The following is a 23,312-nucleotide window of genomic DNA, read 5'->3' on the forward strand; positions in this document are numbered from 1 at the left end:
GTTTCAAATAGCTTTGTTCCTTTCTTGCTATTCTCTTTTACTGGACGTTTAAGAAGCCATTCAATAAATACTGTATTTATTGTGGTTTTCCTACCTTCCTTCCTTCAGTTCAGTTACCTCCCTCAGAAGGCAGTCCCTGACACCTTTAGCACTCACTGTTTTCTTCCATCTTAGCCCTCATTACATCAAAGTGAAATATCTATGCGTTTGTCTCCTCCCCACCGCCCTTCCTATCCCACAGTATCCAGGTGTGCTTTCAGAGGACAGGGATTGAGGTTTTGTTCAACTGTGTCTCCAGGGCCCAGCACAGAACTTGGGACAGGTAGGACAGGGCCAAACTCCTATATGTAAGTATTGAAATGAATTCTCCCAATAACAGGTGAGTTATGTATCATCTCCAAGTAATAGATGAGAAAAAGAGGCTTGAAAGGGCTTAGAAAAGTTTTAGATAAACTCAAGGTCACACAGTGGTAAAGCCTGTTGTCAAAGGAATTTGAAGAATGAAGCTACCATTGGTTCTAAATGAATAAAACTCCTTCCCACCATCTTTTCTTGAAATTTTCTTTTAGGTTTTGTATTTTTTCCTTCTACAGACTCGTCATCTACCATAATATTATGAATGGGGACTATACCCTCTTTTTTTTCATATTGGAAATTGTTTGACCTTTCTCTGGAAGCACGGTGATTTTAAACTTTCTGAAGTCACGCTCTTTCCGGGGTAGAATCTGCATTGGAGCCCTGGGGGACGTAATAGGTCCCAAGAGAAGAATGGTCATTCGAAATGGAATGCGGAGACTAAGAGTTTTTCTCTGGGCAGGATTCTCAGAAGACTTTTGCAGGGGGAGGAGGGATCTCATTTTAGATGCACAAATCCTGAGACTTGTGGGAATCTGGTTGGCCACACCTAAGGCGGCTGTAGGGGACTGTGTTGCCCACAGCTAAGATGACTGCAAATGAACATCTCCTTCGGATGTGTCTGTTCTCTTCGCTCGTTGGTGTCTTCAACGAGAAGTATGATGAGTAAAATTTAGTAAAAGCTGGTGTCTTGTTACCAAGATGGTAACGCAGGAAGTTGTCACGTTTTGTTTGGAAAGCCTTCAACAGGTCAAATTTTCTCTTGCCCTTAACCAAAATGGTTGTAAAGGTTGTCCCATGGTTTGAAGCTTCCAGCCCTTAACTAACATGGCGCCTGGAGGCTCCTTAAAAATTTGCGTGCCCTCTTCTCTGCCCTTGACCATCATGGCTTCCACGGCGTCGAACACGTGACGACCCTGGACTACGGCGCGGGAGAGGGGGTAGGAGGGCCCTTGAAGGGTGCGCGTTCCCGTGGCGGTGCACCGGGTAGGTTTCAGTCAGAGTCACTATGGCGGCCGGCGCTGGCAAGGTAAGCTGAGGCGGTGGTGGCGGCGACGAGGGAGGCTGGACCCGTCGTGGCGTTCGGGCTCTAAATCCCAGCAGCTCGTCCGCGGAGAGGTCGGCCGAGGTCTTGGCCAGTCGTGGGGACTGGCAAGGGGCGGGTTGAAGGGGGTGCGGGCTGAGGCGGGCGGGCACCGGCGCCTGACGGCCGTTTGTTTTGATGTTTTCCCCACCAGGTCGGAAAGTTTCCTGCCTTGTCGGGCACAGCCTGAGCGTGTTCCACCGGCCGCGAGTGGTGGAGGCTGCGGCGGACCCAGCCCGGGGCCTCCAGGCCTCTCCCCCAATCTCCGGGCCAGCCTCCCTCCCCCACCTCCTCGTCCGCTGGGAGCTGCGGCTGCCGTCCCTGAGATGCGACCCTCGTGGGGGCGACCCTGAAGGAAGGCTGCCCGTGTGCTGAGCAGCAGCCAGGAGCTCAGACGTCCAGGGACCAACTTCCTGCCGGCCGAGACCCCCCAAGCCTCCTCGGGGTTGCGCCTCTCTCGGTCCGCACCGGCCTGCCGAGCCGGATCCCCGCCCTGGGCGCGGGGACGCCCGCCAGGTGCCCGGGAGTCCCCACTCGGCCGCTGCCCGCGCCTCTGCCTGTCCCCGTTCCTCGCGCCAAGGACCCCAGCCACCGCTGCCTCGGCTCGTGCCAGGGACCCCGTGCCACCTCCCGGGTGGCCTCCGTGCAGCAAGAGCAATGCAGACTGTCCCGCTGGCCGTCTAGACGCCCTCAGCGACCCCCTCGCCCCTGCCCTTCCACTCTCGAGGCCCTCGAAGACGGGCGGTGGCTGCCCAGAGGTGCTCGGCTACACCTTCCTTCGGCCCAAAAGGACCTTCCTGGCCGCACGGAACCGACCCTTCCTTCATGCTGCAGTGCTGCAACATTTCCGCCACCGAGGGGGAAAAGCGGCCGCGATCCCAAACAAAACACAAGAATTGGTGTGTGACTCATCTGCTTGGATACCTCCAGTCCCTGAACTGTCTTCCAGGAGTTTTCTTAGCCGGAGCTGACCGATGTTTGAGCCTTTTCTTCCCAGGGAAGAGGATGGACTGAAAGCTGCCAGTCGGGGACTTTGTCTGATCAGGGCGCTGCTGGGTTTTAAAGGAGGTGATGGGGCTTGCGCTGGCTTGTCTTCCCACTCAAGTGAAGAGTTGTTGATGTTCACTGGTTATGCTTAGACAATGCGCAGTTTGTTTTAATTTAAAATTTTGGGGGGGATAGGGGTATAAGCTTGTGAAGGGCAGTCCGGATCCGGTGGAACTCCTCTTTGTCCCTTGGTAGGAGAGACACCCCAGTCTGTCCTCGATGCCGTCAGCCTTGGCCATCTTCACTTGCCGCCCGAACTCGCACCCATTTCAGGAGCGCCATGTCTACCTGGACGAACCTATTAAAATCGGCCGCTCCGTGGCCCGCTGTCGACCAGCTCAGAATAATGCTACCTTTGATTGCAAAGTGCTGTCAAGGAACCACGCTCTCGTCTGGTTTGATCACAAGACGGGCAAGGTAATGTCACCACGTTATCTAACAATCTTTACTTTTCGTTTCCCTTTGCCCTTTCTGCGTAATATATGCAGGATCCCAGCGTTGCACCCAGAGGAGACTTTCAGCAAGGCCATGGAAGCAACTTTTTGTGTGTCTGATTGTATTGGAAGTTTAGTTGAGGTGGTTGAATGGAAACAGAGAAGGTACTGTAATTAAATGCCTCGGGAGGGCGATGGCATCTTGATAATGTGGTCATTCCCAGTGAAATCCCAAACCCTAATTCATTTCGGAAAACTAGATAGTGAAACTTGGCTTCTTGCTTCCAGTCTTTTTAGAAAGGCGAATTTGCGGTTCAGTGCTTTAGTAAGCAAGCAGCAGTTTCCAAAGCAATGCAGGGAATCTGTGGCTGGTATTACACTGAGGCTCAGGTGTCTCAGTGGTGAGATGTAGTTAACACATAGCTTTTAATTGAGTGCAGATCAGGGTCTTCCTAGTAAGGACAGTTGTTTGTGTAAATTTACATTTTTGAAAGATTTGATACATATTTACCCATGAACGAGTAATTTGCAATTTTAAAAGCCAATTTCATTTAAGCACTAATAACTGTAACTTTACATTTTCAGTTTTGTTTGCAAGATGGATGAACATACATATATTGCTTTTGAAAATCACTTTTTGATGTTCCCTGCAAGAACTTATAAAAAATACTGAATGCGTGCTTACAGAAGTGATTTTTAAAAATCAGTGTTAAGAAATTAATTTATTTGAAATTATTTCCCAGTTCTGTCAATTGCATTACCTCGATGTGATAGGATGAATTTAATGCTCTTTATTTTAAGTGTGACTCTTTTGCATTTTATATTGGTGCCCTAATTTATTCTGTAGTGGGTGCTTATATTTTAAGAATGCAAAAAAAAAAAATAAGGCCCTTTTAATTTTTAAAACTCTTTATGTGTGTGGAGAATATACTAAAGAACTGATTTTTGTCCTTATACCTCAGGTTTTAGTTAAGCTATTGTATCAGTTCCAACTTAGAGTAAGTTATGTAAGACTAATAGGAATACCTTGGGTTTCACCTCCTGACTTTTTGCTCTCTCTGAGTTAAATGATTAGGTCTTTTTTTAAAAGAAGAATTTAAGTCTTGAAGAGTAGGGTTTTGAAATGAAAGAAGCCTGAGCCTAAAAAACAAAACAAAACAAAACAAAAAAAAAAGAGAAAACATTATTTCTGTTGCTACTGAATTAAGGAATTATTATATAAATCATTTTTTAAAGAAAGGAGGAAAAGATTGTGCTTGCATAATACCTATGCCCTACTCTGTGTGTAGGATGAGAACTGAAAAATATGTTAATTTTTCTGTATAACACCAGATGTTCATTTACCTATGGAACAGACCCTTTTTTTCTCCCTGGAAACTAAAATTTGGATGCCTAAAAGACTTCATGGATTACCCATAAGCATTTAAAGTGAGTGTTCACAAAACTCATCTTTCCAGCTATCAAATTCAAACATCAGTTAACTGCTAGTGTCCTAACTTAATCAGCTTTACCTTTTTGTCTAAGCTAAGGTCCAACTTAATCAGATAACAGGTTTCCTTAAAGAACATAATCTGCAAATGCACCTTCTTTGATACACTATTCAAAGGAGACTCAGATTTTTTCTATTACTTATTTAGAAAATAGTGGTTATATGAACAGTGTGTTTCATGGCTATACTAAAACCCTCACAATAGGTTATTTTAAGATGGCTAAGGATAGATCAATAGTGAGTATTGTATAAATTGAGATGACGTTAACATTTTTAATGGAATTTGTAATTAGAAAAAACTTTAAAAGATGTATAGCTTATTTCCATTTTCACTTTTTTTCTGCTTTAGCTAGAAACACTTCAGGACATGAAGTCATTACTTTAGGCATAGATATAATTATTGATTGTTGTACAAACTAATTCAGTTAAAACAAATAGCCTGTCGGATTTTGCCATGTGATCAAATTGTTTTATGAATTATTTAAATTTTAGGTTTGAACAGACATGTTTTTATTGAGCACCTATTATGTGCCAGATATCCTGAGATACACAAGTCCAAAGAAAACCCATAGTTCGACCAAATATTACTTATTGTTTTCTATGTGTGGAATTTCCTGTTTGAGGATTTCTCCTAACAAAAGTCACTGAGCCTAATATATATTCCCAGCAAATTTCTTTGTACAACACCAGAATCCCCTCCTGCAAGCATCACCTTAGGCAAGTTTGTATTTTTATTTTATTTTATTTTATTTTATTTTATTTTATTTTATTTTATTTTATTTTATTTTATTTTATTTTTTGGGGGGGAAGAGAGAGAGAGTGAGAAAGGGAGAGAACGAGAACGAACATGAGCTGGGAAAGGGAAGAGAGAGAGAATTTTAAGCAGACTCTATGCTGTCAGCACAGAGCCTGACATGGGGCTCGAACTCTCAAACCGTGAGATCATGACCTGAGCCAGAATCAAGAGTCAGATGTTTAACCAACTGAGTCACCCAGGCACCCCCAAGTTTTTATTTTTCAAACGTCTTCAAACTTTAGTTTTGTCTCCTGGGGATAATAATGGTACCTACTATTGTTTTGAGGATTGAGATAATCATGTAAATTACTGAGCACCTTTTCGGGTCCTTATTAAGAGATCAGTACTTAGGGAGGAGGGTGTTTAAGGTGGGGAAACAGGGAACCATTTAGGCAGCTCTTTGCAATTTGCTGTATTGCTGTGGAGTCTTAGGAAGGTAATGACAATTGTTTTTCTTTCATGTGATGGCATATGTAGAAATAATTTTTAAAATTGAAACAAATGAAGTTGAGAACTTTGTTCAAATTGGCACTTTCCCCGGGAGGTGGAAAATTGGAGTAATATGCCCTTCGGTTGACTTTTACCTTGTGACTTTTGCATTTGGCACTGGCCATTAAAGGAGACCCATGAAAAGCTGGAGGAAGTAATGGGGCATTTGGGTGGCTCAGTCGGTTAAGCATCTGACTCTTGATTTTGGCTCAGATCATGATCTCACTGTTTGTAGGTTTGAGCCCTGCATCACGCTTGGTGCTGACAGTGCGGGGCCTAGTTGGGATTCGGTTTCTTTCCCTTTCTCTCTGCCCCTCCCTGCATGCTCTCTCTCTCTCTCTCTCTCTCTCTCAAAAATAAATAAAGAGCTGGAAGAAGCAATAAACACGAAGCTTTCTGATTATTCAAGTAATACATGTTCGTTGTAGAAAATTTGGAAAACAGGGGCCCCTGGGTGGCTCAGTCGGTTAAGCGTCCGACTTCGGCTCAGGTCATGATCTCGTGGTCCGCGCGTTCGAGCCCCGCGTCAGGCTCTGTGCTGACAGCTCAGAGCCTGGAGCCTGTTTCAGATTCTGTGTCTCCCTCTCTCTCTGACCCTCCCCTGTTCATGCTGTCTCTCCCTGTCTCAAAAATAAACATTAAAAAAAAAATTTTTTTTAAAAAAAGAAAATTTGGAAAACATAGGCATATGGAAATCTAGGTGACGCTTTTTATTTTTAAAAAAAATTTTTTTTTTTCAACGTTTATTTATTTTTGGGACAGAGAGAGACAGAGCATGAACGGGGGAGGAGCAGAGAGAGAGGGAGACACAGAATCGGAAACAGGCTCCAGGCTCTGAGCCGTCAGCCCAGAGCCTGACGCGGGGCTCGAACTCCCGGACTGCGAGATCGTGACCTGGCTGAAGTCAGATGCTTAACCGACTGCGCCACCCAGGCGCCCCTAGGTGACGCTTTTTAAAAAAAATGTTTATTTATTTATGTATTTTGAGAGAGAGTGTGTGAGCCTGATGTTGGGCTCAATCCCATGAACTGTGAGATCGTGACCTGAGCCGAAATCGAGTATAGGTCACTTAATCGACTGAGCCACCCAGATGCCCCTAGGTGATACTTTTTTAATGCTAAGTGTGTGGAATGTGTTATGGTACTTAAAACCTGCTTGTTGGAGGGCAACAGCTTTGTGACAAAGTGGAATTTAATAAGTTTTCCCAAATCATCTACTTAGGGGTGTAGCAGTTGGTTTTTGCCCTGCTTGGATGCTGGCCCTGTGTACATCCTTCACTTCTTTTTGGAGGTCAGGCTCTTGAAATAAGATGGCAGATAATGGAATGTTTTTAATCCTTCCATTGTTCCAAGGTACCACTGAAGAAGCAAATCTCTCCATGTGGTGGTTACATAGAAGGGATAGTGAGTGGACTACCTCCTGATTTCAGTGGTCCCACTTGCTTTGAGGCTTTATGGACAAGTGGTTGATACGGTAGTCTATTTCCACTCTTACTCTAGTTTACTTAGTAATTAGTAACAAGTGGTAGTAGTAGGAGTATTCTACTTCCAGTTTCACTTTTTTACTTAAATTCTATGCATATTTTTGAGCACCTGTTCTATCATGATCTGTTTTAGTGGAGGGCACAGTGATGAGAGGGAAGAAAACGACAAAAACTGGGAAGAGATTGTCACTCCTTCTTTCTAGGAACCTATGTTTTAGATAGAGAGGGTGACTATACACTTTGAGAATAGTTGATTGAGACAAGATAGTATTAAATAAGTTTAAATGGCAAGAGTGATGGTGTTTTAATTCGACTTTAAAATAGGGGTGGATAGTTACACACTAAGAAAAGGTATCCTTTTTTGGGTGGTTTTTGTGTGTTTTGAGGAGATGAGAGTAAAATAAAAGAGACAAAAGCAGATAATTTTGAGTTTGACATCTTCCCATCACTGATGAAATCGATTTTGTTGGATTCGAGAGTGTTTTTGGAGAGTAGCTATGGGTGAACATCCATTCTGTGTGATGTTTTATGTTTGTATCTCTTTTTTATACTTAGTTGTCAGACCATGAAACAGAGGGTGTGTCTGCCTTATATCTGTCTCTTATTTTGTATAAAGTAGATGCTGAGTAACTGAAGCTGAGTAGATAGTTGTGGAGTACCTTAATTACCAAGGGCATGGATCCATGCACTATGGGAGACCAGGGAAAGTTCTGTGCGCTGACATAACAGAACCACCATTTAAAAGTGATACAACAACAATATGTAGGGAGGCCTGGAGCAAGGGCAAATGGGTAACTGCTTAATTAACACTTGTTGTGCACTAACTATGTACCATGTCCTGTTCTAACTGCTTTACATGTTAACAGTTAATCCTTAAATAACTATTTAAGATAGGTGCTTATTTTTCCCATATTAACCTTTGAGGAAATTAAGGCACAGAAAGATTAGATTAGATTAATTTGCCTAAATTCACATAGCTATTAAATGGTAGAGCCAGGATTCGAATGTAGGCATTTGGACTCTTAACTCTAGAGAGTCTAGAACCCAAGCTCTTAACTTCTCTGCTATTCCAAGGCTTTGTAACAGTTTAGATATGATGTCATTTTGTAAGGGCATAGACCAGGTTCACAGTAGGAATAAAAATGATTAAATGCCAGAAAGTGAGAAAAGACAAATATATTATCTTGCCTATTAGGACTTGAGCAAAAAGAGAGGTTCTGTAAGTTCTGGAGATTTTAGGGATGATTCATGGATGAGATACAATCTGAGATAGATCTTAGGACTTAAAGTAAGGCAGATGTAAATAACGGATGTAAATACCAGGAGGAGTTTTGGGTGAGAAGAATTACTGAAGTAAAGGCATAAAAGCAGGTATGAGATGTCACATTCCAAGGACATTGCAAGGAAGCCATTGAAAGAGAAGAATCTCCAGAATTTGATAGCCAAGATAATTTCTTCTTCCCCGCATCTAAATATGACAGCAGAGATCCTGGCCTCAGATTTTGGAAAATATCAGATCATTGATTTTATTTGTTTGTGTATTGCTTTACCAGATTTTTTTGTTGATAGAAGTAAAAATGTCATTAAGAGGTGCTGGTTTTTGTGAGAAAGCGTCATAATCAACCAATGTTATGTTTAAGACACGTTGATGTAAACATGTTTAGAAGGCCAAGTTGTATATCCAAAACACAGATTCATTTCACACTTTTCACAATAGTGGAAAATTAATGAAACATGTTATCTATTCAAGCTGTTAAAAATATGGGTGGTGTATATACTTGAAACCTTTTTTTTTGTTTTTTTTCCTGCTTAGGTATTTGACTTTACTTCTTAGGTTGAATCTACTCTTTGCCTTCTCAGGCTCCTATTTGTTTTTTTCAAGTGGTATTTATGTTAGAGCTTAGTATCTATTCTCTTTGGTAAATAGGGAGGAGAGTGTCTGTCATTTAGACTTTTAAGTGAAAAGACTGAGATTGGTTCTTAATGTATGTCAGTTACTTAAATCAAGAAAAATGATGGCATTTGTTAGCTGCGGAAATGTTCTAAGGATTCTCCTGCTGGTGCTTCTCTCTCTGCCACTACAAATGAATGAACAGTTTCCAAGTCTCCTCAAAAGTCTTAATTGTTGCCCTGTTAATTTTTAACTTGATGTACAAACCCATTCAAAATCTCTCTCATTTCTCCTTTTTCCAGCTCCATCTTCTCTTACTCTTTTTTTCCCTTTGCCCCAAACTCTGTGCAGTAGCTGTGTGACAGTGCTCACTGTTCCTAGAACAAGTGCCTTTTTTGCTGTTTTGTCTTCCAGAATGACCTTTCCCCTTCATCCCTCGAGGCCCAGTTCCAATGTGAAACCTTCCCTAACTCCCACTGACTAAAGAATTAATTGCTGCTTCCTTTATACTTCCATAGAACTTTGTATATAATTTCATTATGGGACACAGACAACAAAATAACTATAATGCAAATGTGCTGTTGCCCTGCCAGATGTGAGCTCTTGAGAACAAAGGGATAGGCACTACACAAATGTTTGAATGAGTGATGTCTGAACAATGGAGCAGTCTGTACTTCCACAAACCCTGAGGGGGGTCAAAGGGCAGAAGGTCATTTGAGTTAGTTCTTAATTTGAGATCATGGACTCAATTACCAATAGGTAGTCTTTGTATAAATCATTCCTTATTGAGAATTTGCAGTGTGCAAGATGCTTTGCTAAGCGTTTTGGGACCATAGATAATCTTGTGTTTGGTGATATTAATTTTGAGGTATTACATACATATCCATTCTCATGCAAAATACTACTTTTGTTTTAAGGATTTTACAGTCAGAGTACTTTCTTATTTCACTTGATATGTGTAACCCTCTTACACATATCTAGGAGGTAGGTAGAGCAGCTACAGGCTGGGTGCATTTTATCCTAAAGGAGTTGGATGTTTAGAGGTTACTGGTACAAGGTCATCTGTTAGTAACTATGGGAGTTGGGACCAGAATCTAAATTTTGCTCTACTCCCCTCAGCCCCCCCGAAATGAAAGCCAACTGCTAGACATTTATTCTAAACTATCTTATGGACTGAACAGTTATTATAATGAAAATTTGCCTTTTGCTCTCTTGAAAAATAGGCTAAGTTATAATTTTCTGGGAGCATAACTGAAATCGTATCATATGACAAGACTTTCAAAGACTGTGTGAACCTGAGTTAATTATTTCTCTGAGTCAGCTAGTATTTTTTAAACATACCTCTATTACTTCCAGCAGTAAATATATTTTCTCTTAGGTTTGCATTCAGGCAACTGATTTGGATTTGGGTGTTTATGCAAATAACTGAAACAGCCTTGGAAAAACTTGCCTCCCATGTAAATCTTTTATCCTTAAGGAGTGTGGCTGATAGGTATAAAGAAGAAAAGTTGAAAAGTTTGTATAGGCATTTGAAAACATGGAAGTTTTTGGTGATTAGTACTGTATTCTTTGCCAATTATTTAATCTGGGTTAGATTTTAATTTAAAGCTGTAAGAAACTTTGTTTTCTTATTTACTTGTATTAAGGTTTTGTCAGTACTTTCAGGCTTATAGGTTTGTCTACATTTATAACTACTGATTTTTTCTGGCTGAGCCAAGCAGAATGAATTTCCAATATGGACTTTTAAGCTGTTACTTCTTACTTTTTACTTCTGCAAATATCAGGAATACATTCTCAAAAATTCAAGCAATTGGAATCTATATAGAGAATATATATGTCCTCCTGAACATAGGTACCTCCCATCCTCCTTCCCTACTACAGAAGTAACTGTTATTATTAGTTTGGTATGTAATTTTCAAAACTTTTTTCTGTGTATTTACCTACTTGGGTATGTAGGTAAAGAAACATAGTTTTCTGTTACTTTTTTTCATAAGTGATTGGGTGATAATTTAAAATATACTTTTGGGACACCTATAGGTGGCTCAGTCAGTTAAGCTTCTGACTCTTGATTTTGGCTCAGGTCATGATCTCATGGTTTATGGGATCTAGCCCCGTGTCGGGCTCATGGAGCCTGCTTGGGACTCCCTACCACCCGTCTTTCTTCTACCCATGCACACGTGCACTCTCTCAAAAGAAATGTTTTTTTAAAATGTACTTTTTAGCTGATGATATTAAGTGAATTGTGGTAGGCTTATCTGAAATATGTTAATATGCTCTGAGTTCTGACCAGCATCCAGACTTCTGTAAAAGTGATAGCTATCATTTATTGAGTATTTACCAGGTGGTGTGCTAAGAGTTATATGTATTATCTCATTTAATCCTCACAACAAACTTCTGAAGTAGGTAGTATTATCATCCTGTTTACAGATGAGAAAACTGAGGTTCAGAGAGGTGAAGGAATTTGTTCAGGGTAACAAAGATGGTAGTAGAGTCAGGATTCAGACCCCAGTCATCTGATTGTAGAATGCGCACTTTCGACCACTCTGTTGCTTGCTACCTCAGCACTCTTCATCATTAATCTCATCACCAGCCTGTTAGTGAAAAACAGATCAAAAGAAAAAAAATGCATTAAATAAAAACCTTATTGTCTATTAACTCTTAGATATTTTGATAGTAAATCAGCTTAGTATTTTTTTTTTAATGTTTATTTTTTTGGGGGGGAGGGGCAGAGAGAGAGGGAGACACCAAATCTGAAGCAGGCTCCAGGCTCCGAGTTGTCAGCACAGAGCCTGATGTGGGGCTTGAACCCACGAACCTTGAGGTCATGACCTGAGCTGAAGTTGGACACTTAACTGACTGAGTCACCCAAGTGCCCCCATCAGTTTAGAGTTTTAATTGAAGATTAGTTCCTCAAACAGTATTTATTAATCACTTAATATTTTACAGATTGAATAAAAACAACTCTTTATGTGTAAGGATACTGGAGTATCACTGTTCGGATACTATAATAAACAAAAAAAATGATCCTTTTTTTTTTTTTTACATCAGATAATTTCTAAGTTTAGTATGTTTGGAGGTTGTGTTTTATTTATTAAAACAATTTTTTTTCAATGTTTATTTATTTTTGAGAAAGAGAGAGAGCGTGAGCAGGGGAGGGGCAAAGGGACAGGGAGATACAGAATCTGAAGCCGGCTCCATGCTCCGAGCTGTCAGCCCAGAGCCTGATGCGGGGCTTGAACCTGTGAACTGCGAGATCATGACCTGAGTCGAGGTTAGATGCCCAGCTGACTGAGCCACCCAGGCGTCCCAGGAGGTTGTGTTTTAAATAGAATGTGTGTGGAGGCACGCCTGGGTGGCTCAGTCGGTTGAGTGACTGACTTCGGCTCAGGTCATGATCTCACGGTTTGTGAGTTCGAGCCCTGCGTTGGGCTCTGTGCTGACAGCTCAGAGCCTGGAGCCTGCTTCTGATTCTGTGTCTCCCTCTCTCTCTCTGCCCCTCCCCCACTCATGCTCTGTCTCTGTCTCAGAAATGAATAAAATAAACATTAAAAAAATTTTAAATAGAATGTGTGTGTATATATGTATGTATGACCCCCCCATAAGTAAATCTATTACAGAAAAAATGACTATTTTGTTTTTTTATTGTTTCTTGAAATATTAACTATAGTATTAGATGCTAGTTATAAAGTTCCTTCTGTTTCAAAAATTAAGGGCTGGAAAACAAGATCATGCTGTATGTAACCAGTATAGGAATGGTAGTTACGCTTGTAGAGTAAACAAAATTTTTAGTTTTGAATTTTTTCAAACAGTTTGCATGGTAAAACAGAATGTTATAGAGTTGCCATCTAACCTAGCAATTCTACTCCTATGTATATACCCAAGAGTAATGAAAGCATATGTCCATACAAAAACTTGTATGAATGTTCATAGTAGCATTATTCATAATAATAAAAAAAAGTGGGAAGAACCCAAATTTACCATCAACTGATGAATGGATAAATAAAATGTGGTATACCATGTAATGGAATGTTACTCAACAATAAAGTGGAATTATGTACTTCTACATAGTACAGCATCGATGAACCTTGGAAACACTATGTTAAGTGAAAGAAGCTGGACACAAAAGGCCACATGTTGTATTCTATTTGTATGAAATGTGTAGGATAGGCAATTCCGTAGAGAGAAAGTAGATTAGTGGTTGCCAGGGTTTGGGAGTAACAGGGAGTGTGATGGTTAATTTTATATGTCACCTTGGCTAGGCCACAGTTTCCAGTTTTTAGTCAAATACCAGTCTAGATGTTGCTGTGAAGGTACTTTTAAAATGTGATTAGCATTTAAATCAGTAGATATTGAGTAAAGCAGATTATCCTTCAGAATGTGGGTTGGCCTCATTCAGTTAGTTGAAGCCCTTAAGAGAAAAAACTGAGGTTCTTCTGAAGGAATTCTGCCTTCATAGAACCATCATACTCAAGACTGCAATAGCAACTCTTCCCTGTGTCTCTAGCCTGCTGGCCTGCCCTGCAGATTTCAGACCTGACAGTCCACACAGTCACATGAACCCATTCTTTGAAATAAATCTCTCTGTTTATATACACACATCCTATTTATTGGTCCTGTTTCTCTTAAGAACCCTGACTAATACAGAGAGTGACTGCTAAATGGTATGGGTTTCTTTTTGAGATGACGAAAATGTTATGAAATTGATTGCGGTGATGGTTGCACCACTCCGAAATGTACACTTTAAATCAGTGAATTGTGTGGCGTATGAATTATATCTCAAAAAAGCTCTTCTAAAAAAAAAGAATGTTAGATGGAGTAATAGCTTAGTGAAAACAGATTATGGTGTAGGAAGTAGAAGAGTGCAGAACAACTGTTCAAATGTGGGTGGGATTAGCAGAGCTGCTTTTGAAGTGCCATGTAGCTTAATATTTGTCACTACTTCCTTAGTGTACCTTATTGGTAGACGTTTGTTCTAAAAACTTTAGGGGCGCCTGGGTGGCGCAGTCGGTTAAGCGTCCGACTTCAGCCAGGTCACGATCTTGCGGTCCGTGAGTTCGAGCCCCGCGTCGGGCTCTGGGCTGATGGCTCAGAGCCTGGAGCCTGTTTCCGATTCTGTGTCTCCCTCTCTCTCTGCCCCTCCCCCGTTCATGCTCTGTCTCTCTCTGTCCCAAAAATAAATAAACGTTGAAAAAAAAAAAAAAAAAAAAACTTTAGTAGATGGAGAGGGTTTCCAATATTGAAATGTTTATTAATATGCACAGTTCTGATATTACTGACGAGTTGTAGTATCAAGGTCTTAATGTGGGAGTTGGGAAATGGTGGAAAGATACAGTTTAAAAGCTCCAGTCTGAATCTGGGAAGCGAAGGTAATTTATTTACCAGTGAATCTTTTTTTTAATTGAAGTATAGTTGACATACAGTGTTACATTAGTTTCAGGTGTACAACATAGTGATTGTACTGCTCTATATATTGTGCTATGCTGAACACAAGTGTTCCTATTACCATCTGTCACCATACAATGCTGTTACAATACCATGTTCCCTATGCTGTACCTTTTATCTGCGTGACTATTCATTCCATAACTGGAAGCTTGTATCTCTCACTCCTCTTCATCCATTTTGCCCATCCCTCCACATTCCTCCCCTCTGGCAACCATCAGTTTGCTCTCTGTATATATGGGTCTGTTTCCGCTTTTTATTTGTTTGTTTATTCATTTATTTTGGTTTTTTTTTTTTTTTGGTTCCACATGTAGGTGGAATCATGTACTATTTGTCTTTCTCTATCTGGCTTATTTCACTTAGCAAAATACCCTCTAGGTCTATCCATGTTGTCACAGATGGCAAAATCTCTTTTTTTTTTATGGCTGAGTATTCCACTGTGTGCGTGTGTGTGTGTGTGTGTGTGTGTGTGTGTGTGTGTGTGTATGTATGTGTGTATACACACTACATCTTCTTTATTCATCTGTCAAGTGGACACTTGGGTTGCTTCCATATCTTGGCTATTGTAAATAACGCTGCAGTAAACATAGGAATGTCATCAGTGAATCTTTTGGGTATGCAGACATATAGAGGGTGGATAAAAGATTATTAGAATGAATGATGTTGTCTTGACTAGAATAAATTATTCACTTATAGTTGAACTTAGATTGTGACCATTATGCATTTCTATTCTTTAACAAGTATCTGACTGTTTAATGCTTGCATTGTGGTATAGTGCCCAGTAAGTAGCACTGAAAAATATAATACAAATAAGTCTAACAATAGAAATATTTGTTAATCATTGTTTCTGAGTAGCTAAGGGAGTGATGTGTTCCTTCCCCCAAGACTGGGGGCAGAAAATGTGGAAGGAAGGAAGAGGACTTCATAGAGAAAGTTGTTTTACATTGCTGTTTGAAGAGTGAGTAGGGTTTTGCTAGCTGGATAAAAGAAAGAGCAGGGCATTCTGAGGGCACCTGGCTGGCTCGGTAGAGCGTGGGACTCTTGATCTCGGGGTTGTAAATTCAAACCCTACATTGGGTGTAGAGATTACTTAAAAATAAGATCTTAAAAAAAAAAGGGCAGGGCTTTCCAGCCCAAGGGAATAGTATGTGTTTGAGGCAGAAAAGCCTAACAGAGAATGGTGTTTTCTGGGAAATGCAGTTGGGAAGGAGAAAATAGAGCTATCAAGTCTTTGGAGTAGTTGAGCACTGCTGGCAAGAGGGGAGGCAGTGTAGCTCCTTTAGGTTTGGTAAACACTACAAGGTACTGGGAGGGTGGCTCACCAGGACAGAGGGGGCATAGAAGCCCCTTCCCCCATACCTTGCCCATCTCTTCCATTTGGCTGTTCCTGAGTTGTATCCTCTATGATAAACCAGTAATAGTAAGTAAACACTTTCCTGAGTTCTGGGAGTCGTTTTAATGAATTATCAAAACTGAGGAGTGAATTAGGAATCCTCTGAATTTATAGCTGATTGGTTGGAAGCATCACTAACAACTTGGGACTTTTGACTGGCATCTCAACTGGATGCAATCTTGTGGGACTGAGCCCTTAACTTGTGGTATCCAACATTAATTCCAGGTAGATAGTGTAGAATGGAATTGTAGGACATCCGGCTTGTATTAGAGAGTTGGAGAGTGGTATTGGAAGACACCATGCATTTGGTGTCAGAATTGTTGTGTGTAAAAATAGTTCAAATAGTCTTATAATTAATATTCATTATCCAATACTACCTAGTTTGTAGAGTTTCCCTGGTAATAGCAATAAAAATCAGTAGCATACTTGGTTTGCCTTACTTGAAGATTTGAAATGAAAGGAGCTGAATGAGTAATATGATGAGAATCTAGTCAGTCAATCAGGGAACATGTGAAAGAGTGCATATTCTGCATTAGGCAAATGGGACATGATGAAGGTATTAAGATATTACTTCAGGGGTGCGTGGCTGGTTCAGTTGGTGGAACATGCAGCTCTTGATCTCAAGGTCATGAGTTCAAGTCCCATGTTGGATGTAAAGATTGCTTAAATAAACATAAAAAAATTTTTTTTTTAATTAAAAAATGCTCACTTTGGCAGCTCATATACTAAAATTAGAATGATAGAAGATTAGCATGGCCCCTGCACAGGGATGACACACAAATTCATGAAGCAGTTCATAGTAAAACATAAAAACAAAGATGTTACTTCAGTCTTTGAGGAGCTTATAGTTTAATTAGGAAGCCAAAACTAACTCCCATGAACAAATTAGGAAAGAATAAAGTTTTAAGTGAAATTAAGAGAGCTCTTCTTTACTACCTTATGATTAAGGTAGTAAAGGCTTGTTTGTCTAGAAAGGGGGACTTGAACTAGACCCTGAAGATTTAGGGTAGAAGATAACAGATGTTCTGGGTGCAAAAAGGTCTACATAAAAAGGCATCAGCCCAGAAAGGTAGTCAGGAGACAGTTGTGTGTTAAGGAGCTCTACTACTGGATTGACCAGATAGTTTCTATTAAATGGTAGAGGTAAACCTAAATCAGGTTCCATTTCAGGAAGGCTGTAGAGGTACAAAGGTTGCTGGAGCAGTAGGACAGAAACATTGAGGGAACCAAGGCACAAACCTTGGAAGTAAGAATCTTGGATTTGCATGCAACTTTGGAAAAAGCCAAACTGCCCCTTAATCTTCCCAGGTAACTCTAATAACTAAACTGATATGTTTTACAGTGGGTTATAAAACCCTCATCTGCTTTAATATGCTTACTTCATAATAGGGTGATTGGAAAGTGAAGATTGGATTCATAGGTATAGTGAGTAGACAAGATTTAAAGGTTCCAGGGTATGAGTTCTTATTTTCAAGATTGCTTCTCTCTTGGCACATGAAAAGATTGTGCTTGTATTCATCATTTTAAGGTATATTTCTTTTGTCAGTCATTTTAAATTCTGGAATAAATCCATTTATGTATTTATTTTTTAAGTTTACTTATTCTGAGGGAGGGGGAGAGGAAGGGCAGAGAGAGAATCCTAAGCAGGCTCCACGTTGTCAGTGCAGAGATCCGCGGGGCTCGATCTCACCAACCTGGGCTGGATCTCACTAATGGTCGGATCATGACCTGAGCTGAGAGCAAGAGTCGGACTCTTAACCTACTGAGCCAGGCGCCCCTGGAATAAATTCACTTAAATACCATTTCTGATATTCCCAGAAATACAGATTTAATATTTAAATGAAAAATGAATGAAGTTACAAATATAATGATGAAGAAAATAATGCATGTGAATGTCCAAGTCAGAGGCAGGTGTTAAGTGATAGAACATATATTAGAATTTCAGTAGAAAAACATTTTGAAACATAAACCTTATGTGGTAGTGCTAGTCTTACCATTTTAAATTGATTCTCTAAGCTGAGTTTTTGGTTCATAATTGCCAGTTGTGGAGGCAGTTTTCAGATAAGCATCAGTTAAGTTTATTGGCATTGTACTCGCTTTTAATAATTCTTCCCTCCCACTTCCCTCACCAGTGACCTGATTTGAGAATTGAATCAAAATTTTATCCTTTGTTTTAGCTGCAACTGTTTTGAAAGCTGATATAACAATAGGTAAACTGTTCATGTGTGAGAAAGTGATTAAAAAGCACTTTCAAATATTATGTGGTTGTGTTGTAAAATTAGTCATTATTCCTTCTACTTTTATTACTTTTTGTTATTATTGCTTTGTCATTTTACCAGTTTAGAGGTTTAGGTGTGCTAGTAAATTATAAATTTTAAGAATTATTTTCTGAAATGACTGTTTGTTATAGGCCTACTGATAACCTATTTACCTGCTATGCTTCACTTATAAGTATTGAATTCTGATATTTAAGTCCTGCTTTCAAAATATTATTCCCCAAACAAAATAGAGTGTTCGTATCTGAATGTTGAGGTTGGAAAAAAACTCTTCAGGTTTTTTAAGTTCAGTCACTTTTAAAGACTTGCTAGAAAGGGTACTCTCTTTTCTGGAATCAATGTCATAGCTCCAGTTTTATGACTATGTAATATTCTGATAGTAGGAGTAATTCTGTTATCCAACTCACTTAACCTGCTAGCTGTCTTTTGCTTTTGAATTTTGAATTTCCTGGTCGTGTGCAGAGTTGAGCTGGGTAAATCTGATTTATATAAAGCCCTTAAGCAATATAATGTTTATGTTTTACATTTTTACTTATATTTTCCATTTTATTTTGCTATCACATGCAAGTTTGCATGAATTCAGACTTTATGGTTTTTATCTGTTGGCTATTTTTTTTTAATGTTTGTTTTTTTGAGAGAGACAGTATGAGTGGGGGAGGGGCAGAGAGAGGGACACAGAGGATCTGAAGTGGGTTTAGCGCTCACAGCAGAGAGCCTGATGCAGGGCTTGAACTCACAGAACCATGACATCATGACCCTAGTTGAAGTCGGACACTTAGCCCACTGAGCCATCTAGGCGCCCTTATCTGTTGGCTGTTTTATTTTTTATTTTTAAATTTTATTTATTTATTTATTTAGGTGCACAAAAGGTGATTTTATTAAAACATGGGGACAGGACCTGTGGGCAGAAAGAGCTGCCATTTTATTTTTTATTATTTTAAAATGTTTATTTATTTATTTTGAGAAAGAGAGAGGGAGAGAGAGAATCCCAAGCAGGCCCCACATTTTCGGCGCAGAGCTCTCTATGTGGGACTTGATGCCATGAACCAGGAGATCACAACCTGAGCTGAAATCAAGAATCAGACGCTTAACTGACTGAGCCACCCTGGTGCCCCTCTGTTGACTATTTTTAAACAGTATTATTTTAAAATTTTTATTATTTAAATAGTATTATTCTTAAATTGTTTTTATGTTTATTTTTGAGAGAGAGAGAGAGAGAGAGAGGCAGAGAAAGAGAAGCAGAGCATGAGCAGGGGAGGGGCAGAGAGAGGAGACACAGAATATGAAGCAGTCTCCAGGCTCTGAGTTGTCAGCACAGAGCCCGACATGGGGCTTGAACCCAGGAACTGTGACATCATGACCTGGGCTGAAGTTGGACGCTTAACCAACTGAGCCACCCACTTGCCCCTCTGTTGGCTATTTTATTTTATTTTTTTTTTTAAGTTTATTTATTTTTGAGACAGAGAGAGAGCATGAACGGGGGAGGGGCAGAGAGAGAGGGAGACAAGAATCGGAAGCAGGCTCCAGGCTCCGAGCCATCAGCCCAGAGCCCGACGCGGGGCTCGAACTCACAGACCCCGAGATCGTGACCCGAGCTGAAGTTGGTCGCTTAACTGACTGAGCCACCCAGGCGCCCCTCTGTTGGCTATTTGAAATATCAGTATGTTTTAGATAAATTCTAGTGTTTGTTGTTATTCTAAGTCAGAATTAAGTGAAGGTTTAATGCTCTTCTTCATGGGATTTTACTGATTGCCACAATTCTCACTGATTAATTCCTTTTCATAATATTTTGAACTTTGATCATGTTTATCATAAAACTTAACACTTGATTATGTTATGCTGCCTTAGTTCTTGAATAATAATAATAAAAATAATTTATGTTCTTCTTAAGGTAAGTGTAATAGGCTTTACTGCCTTGTAGCCCTACAATATAGGTGCAATGCCTAGTATTTAGTAGGTGGTTAAAACACTTATTACCAACATACTACGTTTCTCCAAAGAAATTCTGAAAAAAATTTTTTTTGTTGTTTGCTTATTTTTGAGAGAGAGACAGAGCACTAGCAGGGGAGGGGCAGAGAGAGAGGGAGACACAGAATCTGAAACAGGCTCCAGGCTCTGAACTGTCAGCACAGAGCCTGACATGGTGTTTGAATCCACCAGCTGTGAGATCATGACCTGAGCTGAAGTCAGATGCTCAGCCAATGCTACCTAGTTGTCCCATCTCCAAGAAATTCTAGAAGTACTACTAACTTTAGAAATTTGTCTTTTTAATTTATTTTTAATGTTGTTTATTTAATGAGAGAGAAAGAGAGAATGGGGGGAGGAACAGAGAGGGATGAGAGAGAGAATCCCAGGCAGGCTCTGTGCCAATAGCGCAGACACAGGGCTCAATCCCACAAACTGTGAGGTTATGACCTGAGCCGAAATCAAGAATCGGACGCTTAACAGACTGAGCCACCCAAGTGCCTCTGCCCTTTTTTTTTTTTTTTTTTAAGACTCTTGGAAGAGAGTGTGAAATATCTTTATGACCTTGGGGTAGGGAAGGATATATTATAAAAAATTCACAAAGAAGCGTAATTGAACTAAAAGATTGATAATGCAAATACATTAAAATTATCTTTTTCATTAAGAATGAACAAAAGTGAACGAAGGAAAAAAAACTAGGGGAAGATATTTGTAAAACACATCACGTATAAAGGATAAGTGTCTAGAATATAGAAAGATTTGTTCAAATAACAAAAAGACACAACCCAAGAGAAAAAAAAAATGGTTTAACACAAATAAGAATTTCACAGAAGAAATAAGAATGACCAATAAACTAACGCAAGATGTTCAACATAACTAGGAAATTGTAAACTTAAACCTTCAGTTCCATTTATGCTCATTTAAAAAGTTGGATAATTTTAGGGGCGCCTGGGTTGGCGCAGTCGGTTAAGCGTCCGACTTCAGCCAGGTCACGATCTCGCGGTCCGTGAGTTCGAGCCCCGCGTCGGGCTCTGGGCTGATGGCTCAGAGCCTGGAGCCTGTTTCCAATTCTGTGTCTCCCTCTCTCTCTGCCCCTCCCCCGTTCATGCTCTGTCTCTCTCTGTCCCAAAAATAAATAAAAAAAAAAACGTTGAAAAAAAAAATTAAAAAAAAAAAGTTGGATAATTTTGGAGTGCCTGGCTGGCTCCGTCAGTAGGGCAAGAGACTCTTGATCTCAGGGTCGTGAGTTTGAGCTCCGTGCTGTGTGCAGATTACTGGGGGGATAAACTTTAAAAAGTTGGATAGGGGTGCCTGGGTGGCTCGACTAGTCTGTTGAGTGTCCACCTTTGGCTCAGGTCGTGATCTCTCAGGTTGTGGGTTCAAGCCCTGCGATGGGCTCTCTGCTGTCAGCACAGAGCCTGCTTCAGATACTGTCTCCACCGCCCCTGCCCCTTCTTCACTTGTTCTCTCTCTCTCTCAAAATAAATAAATGAACTTAAAAAAGAAAAAACAAAACATTCTTCTGCCTTTATTATTTTTGTTGTGGTTTTAATTTAATTTAGTTTTTTAATGTTTCCAGTTTTTATTTAAATTCTAGTTAGCATACGGTGTAATATTAGTTTCAGGAGTAGAATTAGTGATTCATCCATCACTTACATATAACATCCAGTAATCAACACAACAGGTGCCCTCTTTAATACCCATCACCCATTTAACCTATCCCCCCACCCACCTTCCCTCCAGCAACCCTCAGTTTGTTCTGTGTATTTAAGAGTCTTTTATGGATTGTCTCCATCTCTGTTTTTATATTATTTTTCCTTCCCTTCCCTTATGTTCATCTGTTTTGTGACTTAAATTCCACATATGAGTGAAATCATGTGGTATTTGTCTTTTTCTGACAGACTTATTTTGCTTAGCATAATACGCTCTAGTTCCATCCAGTTGTTGTAAATGGCAAGATTTCATTCTTTTTCATTGCTGAGTAATATTCCGGTGTGTGTGTGTGTGTGTGTGTGTGTGTGTGTGTGTGTGTGTGTGTATACACACACACACACCACATCTTCTTTATCCATTCATCAGTCAATGGACCTTTGAGCTCTTTCCATGTTTTGGCTATTGTCGATAGTGCTACTGTAAACATGGGGGTGCATGTGTCCCTTCGAAACAGCACACCTGTATCCTTTGGATAAATACCTAGTAGTGCAGTTGCTGGGTCATAGGGTAGTTCTATTTTTAATTTTTTGAGGAGCCTCCATCCTGTTTTCCAGAGTGGCTATACCAGTTTGCATTCCCACCAGCAGTGCAAAAGGGTTCCTCTTACTCCACATCCTCACCAATATCTGTTGTTGCCTGAGTTGTTAATTTTAGCCATTCTGACAGGTGTGAGGTGGTTAGTCTCTCATTATGGTTTTGATTTGTATTTCCCTGATGATGAGTGATGTTGAGCATTTTTTCATGTGTTGGTTGGCCATCTGGATGTCTTCTTTGGAAAAGTGTCTATTCATGTCATTTGCCCATTTCTTTATTGGGTTATTTGTTTTTTGGGTGTTGAGTTTGATTTAAAAAAAAGTTGGATGATATCAAGTATGGACGACACTGTAGAGGAACTCCCATGCTCTGTTATTGATTTGATGAGTTAAACCCTGATTGACTTTTGGATATTAGATCAACTTTGCATTCCTGGAATAAACTCCACCTGATTATACTGTATTTTTTTATATGCTACTGGATGTGATCTGCTTAAATTTTGTCAAGGATTTTTGCATATCTATTCATGAAAGTTTAGTCTTAAATACTTGGTAGAATTCACTAATGAAGTCATGTAGGTTTGTATTTTATTTATTTATTTTTTGCATGTGGAAAGTTTAAACTATCAATTCAGTTTCTTTGACAGATACAGAGCTTTTCGGGTTACTTATTATTGTAGAGTTAATTTGATAGTTTGTGTCTTTAAAGAAATTTATCTATTTCATCGAAATTGTTGGGTCAATTGGCATAAAATTATTCATAACATTACCTGATTACCCTTTCAGTATCTCTAGATTCTATAATGATGTTACCTCTCTCATTCCCAGTATTGTGTCTTTCTCTCTTTTTTGTTTATACTACAGCCAGAAGTTTTTCAACTTTATTGATGTTAAATATTCAATTATTTTAAATATGTTTTTTTCTG

General features: G+C 39.9%; 1 protein-coding gene and 1 non-coding gene across 2 annotated transcripts in view; both read left to right on the top strand.

Moving 5' to 3' along the window:
* Positions 1–2,194: 2,194 nt before the first annotated feature.
* LOC115508410 (sarcolemma associated protein) overlaps positions 2,195–23,312 on the top strand; it is a 151,793-nt gene continuing 130,675 nt past the window's right edge. Inside the window, 1 exon segment of the mRNA XM_030307087.1 lies at positions 2,195–2,902. Within this exon segment, the coding sequence (XP_030162947.1) occupies positions 2,705–2,902 (198 nt within the window). The 5' untranslated portion in view covers positions 2,195–2,704.
* On the top strand, positions 16,601–16,703 carry LOC115509480. The gene has a single exon (XR_003967379.1). It is a non-coding gene; the product is annotated as a U6 spliceosomal RNA (small nuclear RNA).

The sequence above is a fragment of the Lynx canadensis genome, chromosome A2 (genome assembly GCF_007474595.2).
Source record: "Lynx canadensis isolate LIC74 chromosome A2, mLynCan4.pri.v2, whole genome shotgun sequence".
NCBI lineage: Eukaryota > Metazoa > Chordata > Mammalia > Carnivora > Felidae > Lynx > Lynx canadensis.